The sequence below is a fragment of the Cynara cardunculus genome, assembly GCF_001531365.2.
Source record: "Cynara cardunculus var. scolymus isolate 2C chromosome LG 17, CcrdV1, whole genome shotgun sequence".
In the NCBI taxonomy this organism is placed as follows: Eukaryota; Viridiplantae; Streptophyta; class Magnoliopsida; order Asterales; family Asteraceae; genus Cynara; species Cynara cardunculus.
Genome location: NC_037544.1, coordinates 33951705 through 33957513, shown reverse-complemented (window position 1 = coordinate 33957513; position 5809 = coordinate 33951705). Strand labels below are relative to the sequence as shown.

Here is a 5809-nt window from a genome sequence, read left to right as displayed (position 1 = left end):
ACAAATATTGCTATTGCTTATTCATATCACATTTCAATGTTTTTAACTCTGTTTTTCTCCTTTTTTTTCACACTTCTCACTAGCCGAAGGTCTTCACAGAAACAGTCGTTTTATTCTTTAGGATAGAAGTCAGGTTTTCACATATCTTACCCCAAGCCCCACCTCTGGGAGGAATATATGCGTTCGTTGGGTGGGTTGGTTGGTTGGTTTGGTAGATTCACAAATATAGGCAAGAATCAGTGGAACAAACATTATCATAGACTCATATGATAAAATTAACATATTGGTTAGTACAAATTTCACTGTTCATGTGGAACTCTATTAGAAAGAAGAACATGAAAATGGTGTGTGTGTGTGTGTGTGTGTGTTTTATGTGTTAGGGCAATCAAATTGAGCTGCATCCTTTTAATTTGCTCAGAGCATACTGTTTTTGGCTTTTTGTGGTGGTGGGGTGTTTGTGGGGGGAGGGGGTGATGAGCTTGCGAATATAGCCGTAAACAAAGCAAGAAGAATAAGTAAGGGCGGGCTGCTGATCTTGAAATAGATGTAAACAACACAAGAACGCGAAGCATTTTGGAACCTGGAATGATATTTCTATATGTCGAGGTGTTGGAATAGCGTTGTTGTCAACGCCTAAAGCTTGCTGGAACTGTCGATTCTGTAAAATACTCCTTTCTCACATCCTCCACCGAGCAAAACTTTACCTTCAAAAAGTTTAGATGCATGAAACACAAAGAATGAAGGTGGTAGTGATGGTGAGAAATCAAGGCTATGTTTGACAAACTAGCTGTAGATTAATAAAAGGATCTCCAACAGATTTCCTTCCCAAAATGAAGAATCAAATTTCAGAATCTCCGGAAAAACTTACATTCAACTCTAACAGCTTCACCATTGTGGAAAATACATACAACATTGATTAAAATATTTCGTACATTTAATAAAATATTATTTCTCTCTCCTAAACATTTAATTCCAAGGTTTCCTATTGATGGGAATACAATAAACAATGTCTCTCTCGCATAGTAAAAAAATTTGGGAGTTCTCCAAATTTTGAGAATTTCACCCCCTCTCTCTCTCCTACTTTCTCCATTTTGGAGAGCTCTAAACTAGCTATTAGCCGAGAAATTTGTCATGTTCGACAAATAAATAGCCGATAAGTTAGATGAAAATGTAAAATGACCTAACAAAAGCATGTTGAAAAATTAATTGGTAAAAAATAAGGGCATAATTAGAAAGAAAAAAAAACTGTGAGAAAAAAGACCCAGGAGCTTATTGAAATGTTAGTCGAAGTAGTTTTTTAAAAAACTAGCTTATGACTAACCAAATGGGGCTTTTTCAATAAGCTCAAAAACTAAGCTAGCTTATGGTTACTAAACATGCTCAAGTGTCAAGGCTGATCGGTGATTAAATTGTATGGAAAAGAACAAAAACAAAGTAGAAAAAGTATACCAGAGAAGCATATGACTTTATTAAGGGCTTGGCGAGCTGCCAAATTGGCTGAAATACGAAAGGAGCATCAACGAATAGAACTTGCCCCAGCCGCTTTGGGTAATAGTAATATAACACATCAAACTGTCAATGTCAAAGAAAAGGATTAGCTTGCAATATTTAAAATTTAAATGCCAGCCATTCTACTCATCTGCTTATATACCAAAGGTAAACTAATGGCAGAATCCAAAGACAATAAGAAGATCGTTCATAACTTACCAAGAATGTCAAGAATTTAAGATCTGCATTCTTCACACCGAACTCACGAAGATCAAATACACCAAGTATTTCTTCTTTCCCATCCGGGAGTCTACTTAATGCCTTCTCTAGCAGAAACACACATAACCTCTCGTCCTCAGAACGATCAAGCATCTGCAACCAATCATATAATGTAAAAAAAATCACACTAATACTTACAGAAGGCAAATCGTTGTAGTCATAAATAGTATAATAGTAGGTAGTTTTCAACTCATAAGTAGAAGCCAAGAACTCTAAAGAAAAAAAGCATCATTTCATCTAACGGGTAGTTTTCAACTTATAAATAGAAGCCAAGAACTTTAAAGAAAAAAAGCATAATTTCATCTAACGAAATAATTCTTAAGTCATCCCTTAAAGACTGTGAAGAGGTAACAAGAATTTGTACCATGACGATAATAAACCAAAATGCAGCATGATTTGAGCACTTCAAACAGCAGCAAGAAATATCGAACCAGGTGTCGCACAAACATGAACACAAATCGTTGAAAGCACTTCTAGCTCCCAATACAGAGAATTTATGAAGAATGCAAGACCTTGCAGTTCACCAGGTGAAGGATCATGGCTGTATTACTGAAATTTTTTTATGCTTGTGAAAGCTTCATAATCTTGAAATTCGATTATAAGTTTCCCTTTCTCTTGTAGCAGAAACCCTTTTTATTGAAAAATCATTGCTAAGAAAGTAAGAAACACATCAAGATTATACATTCTTCATAATCTTGAAATTCGATTACTAAGTATCCCCTGAAAACCCATTTTCATGAAAAATCAATGGATTCCAGTCAATCTAGTTTTCGTTCTGCTTATCATGCTGGTTTGGATGATTCTACAGATTCTTCAATGTTGAAACAACCCTACCCCCGACGTTAATAGCGCCAGAGATGACAAAATTAATCCTGCCAAAGAAGAGATTATGCTATTGAAAGACATTTGTGACTTCAAGAAAAGTATTGGGAATACCTATTCAAAGATAATAACCATATGCGTAGGTTTTGTAAGGATGTGCTTGAAGAATGTGGGTTTTATCCCAACAAAGATATTTTGCCTAACAAAATTTCCGGCGGGATCAATACCACATGCCAAAGATTTTTTAGACAAAATAACTTCGTTAGAATAAACCCCACGTTCTTCAATCATGTCCTTATAAAACCTACGCATGTGACTAGAATCACTGAATGGGTATTCCCCGATACTCTTCTTGAAGTCACAAATATCTTTCAATAGCATAATCTCCTTTTTGGTGGGACTAATGTCGTCATCTCCGGCGCTATTAACGTCAAGGGCATGTTGTTTCCAACACTGAAGAATCAGTGGAGTTATCAGAACTAGGGCAATAACCAGAACCATATGAAAATGGGTTTTCCGGGAAAACTTAATGATTGAATTTCAAGATTATGAAGGATGTATAATCCTTTTTTTCTTGATTGTTTCTTAACAATGATTTTTCAAGAAAACAGGCTTTTAGAAAAAAACTTATCATCGAATTTCAAGATTATGAAGAATGTATAATCTTGATGGGTTGCTTATAATGATTTTTTGAAGAAAATGGGTTTCAGCTATTAGAGAGAGGGAAATCTATAATGAAATTTCAAGATTATGAAGTGTGTCTATATACATAACCGGATAGCCGGACCTTCACGGAGAATTTGTTTCATACTTTTAATTTTCTATATTTTTTTCATGATCTAATTTTTATGTATTTTTTTAATTATTTGTACTTTATGACAATTTTATATTATTTTTTATTTTAAAACATTTTATAACAAAATTATTAAATCAAGAATCAAAACAAATATATTAAAATGACCTACAAGAGCAACGGATATGTACAGTCTAAGACGTGGTACAAGTAGAGGACAATCAGAAACAGATCATAACCGTGTTTCCGAACCACCATTCTAGAGAGCCTTTTATTAGGTCGATAGGGTTTTTCTTTAACTTGCAAAGGACAATGCTTGGGTGAGATGACTTCAGCACAGAGAACCTTACGGTGGTTGGACAACCGAACTAAGTTGGACATAAACCCAAACTAAACTAACCAGTATATCCCATCTGAAGTGGGGTCCGAGGGGAGGGGAGCGGAGTAAGATGTATGCAGACTTGACCTTTACACTAAAGAGTAGAGCTGCTCTTTTGATGGAACTACTACTAGTACTGGCTTGCCATGGACATCAAGTAGTGTGAGAAACAAGATGACTAAGGTTATGCTTTTTTACCTCTGGGAAATGTTTTGATGGCACTACTACTAATACTGGCCTGCCATGTACATCAAGTGAATCATGAAGATAGGACTTTCCTGTTGCAGCTGCTCTTCTCACTGATTCTTCTGAAAGTTTTGACACACCAAATTCTTCTCGCCATTTCTAGAAATATCATATAGGCAAATGAACAACAAAAAGTATGAAGATAATGAATTGTAGTAAATACTCCATGACTGTCTATCCTTGATTAATATAACAAGCTATAACTAAAAGCAGTACTAAATAGTTATAATTAAGTCAAGACTCGAGAATAAAATATATTCTGGCTAAAGATACCAAAAATTGGGTAAAGGAGTTGGTCATTGATTATTTCCCACAAGCAAGAAACTAATGTGATTCATGCTGACAATAACAAAAAAAGACCAAAAAAGGGCACGAGGTTAATGGCAAAGCAAGACTATATCTCAAAGATTTACACACAATTGCTTACAATTGCTTTAGTGAGTTTGGAAACAGCCTCTTCTACTGAAAACCGCCGGTCCTTGAGAAACCAGAGAATCAACTCCTCATCATCTCTACCATTTTTTCCTGTAGGGAGACTGAAATGATCTTTCTCAAGCTTCTCTTTCACCTTCGTTACTAGCTGCATAATTAGAGAAAATCAACTCTGTGGATGAGAAAGAGAGAGCATGAAAGAGAAGAAACAGAGGAGAAAGATTTAGTTATTACTTGTTTCTATTAACTTCCTAGAAGACCCTTTTGTTATAACTAAAAATGATCATATCTCAAACACATTTGGTAAGCCACAAACTAGCTTATAATCCGGCTTTTCAATAAGCCCCATGGACTGTTTCCTACTTTCCCCCAAATATGCCCCAAAGAATTTTTTCAATTAACTTTTCAACATGTCATTTTATATCGTCATCTAACTTACCAGCTAGTTTCTACGACCATTGACAACACTTGATAATGTTTTTCACAAGTAAAGAGTAAATTTTCCAATAACTCCTAGCTACAACGAAGAAGATGCATTTTTATGACGGATACCAATGTGATTGCACATCATAAATAGTACCCAAGTTCCCAAGTCTAAAAATTAGAGAATCCATACATATGAATTCCTATCTTTCAAAACTTCAAGATAGAGCATCATCCTAATATAACCTAATCACACACCTCCGTAGAAGAAAAACGATCAAACCAGAAATTTCCACTTGGATTCTCAACAATCATAATCAAATACATCAGCAAACCAAAATGATAGCACTTGAAACAACAGAAACACAAATGCATCAACAAACAGAATATCAAACAATTACAGAAAACAGTAAACTTGCCTTGAGTGAGTTGTCGGTATTGGAGCCAGAAGAGAGATTCTGGACGGAAAACTTGGGAAACGGAAGGAAGGAAGATGATCGGCGCTTGACGGAGAAATGAGGGAAAGGAGTCGGCGGTAGCCGGAGAGCCATTCAGTTTAAATGTCGACTAAATTTTGAAAAGAGTTGGGGTTTGTGATTGACTGTTTGTAGATAACAGTTGCGTGGTTTTCTGAATAAGTTGACTACGGATCCTGGTGCAGACACGTGTCATCCTCAGGCAAATCTCATTGAAAACGAGAATGTTGTGTCCTTTTTTCCCTTTGGGACAGCCGTGTACGAAACATCACAACATTTTCAATAATTTTTTTAAAATAAAAATAGTGGTGGTACTTGATATGTTTAAAGTTGGCTTCAAAAATCAAAAGTATCAAGAGGTTTCAAGTTCAAATCTAAGAAAGAATATAAATTCTCTTGTGGTCATGGAAGTTCAAATGCAGGGACTCCGGCTATCTGCAAAGCAGGTGGTCGTCCTGGAATTAGTCGGCT

The 5809-nt window shown here is 35.7% G+C and overlaps 1 protein-coding gene across 2 annotated transcripts; it reads right to left on the bottom strand.

The window, feature by feature from the left end:
• Positions 1–236: 236 nt before the first annotated feature.
• LOC112501261 (motile sperm domain-containing protein 2) lies at positions 237–5452 on the bottom strand. 2 transcript variants are annotated; one of them, XM_025104972.1, is made up of 6 exons: positions 5282–5452; positions 4435–4587; positions 3960–4106; positions 1708–1860; positions 1450–1572; positions 237–704 (listed from the first exon to the last, which is right to left on the bottom strand). In XM_025104972.1, the coding sequence occupies exons 1-6, from the start codon at positions 5411–5413 to the stop codon at positions 627–629; spliced, it is 786 nt and encodes a 261-aa protein (XP_024960740.1). In that variant the 5' UTR covers positions 5414–5452; the 3' UTR covers positions 237–626. The 2 variants fall into 2 exon arrangements, with proteins under 2 accessions (XP_024960740.1, XP_024960741.1); XM_025104973.1 differs by lacking the exon at positions 3960–4106 and having other exon boundaries at positions 5282–5421.
• Between the last annotated feature and the right edge of the window lie 357 nt (positions 5453–5809).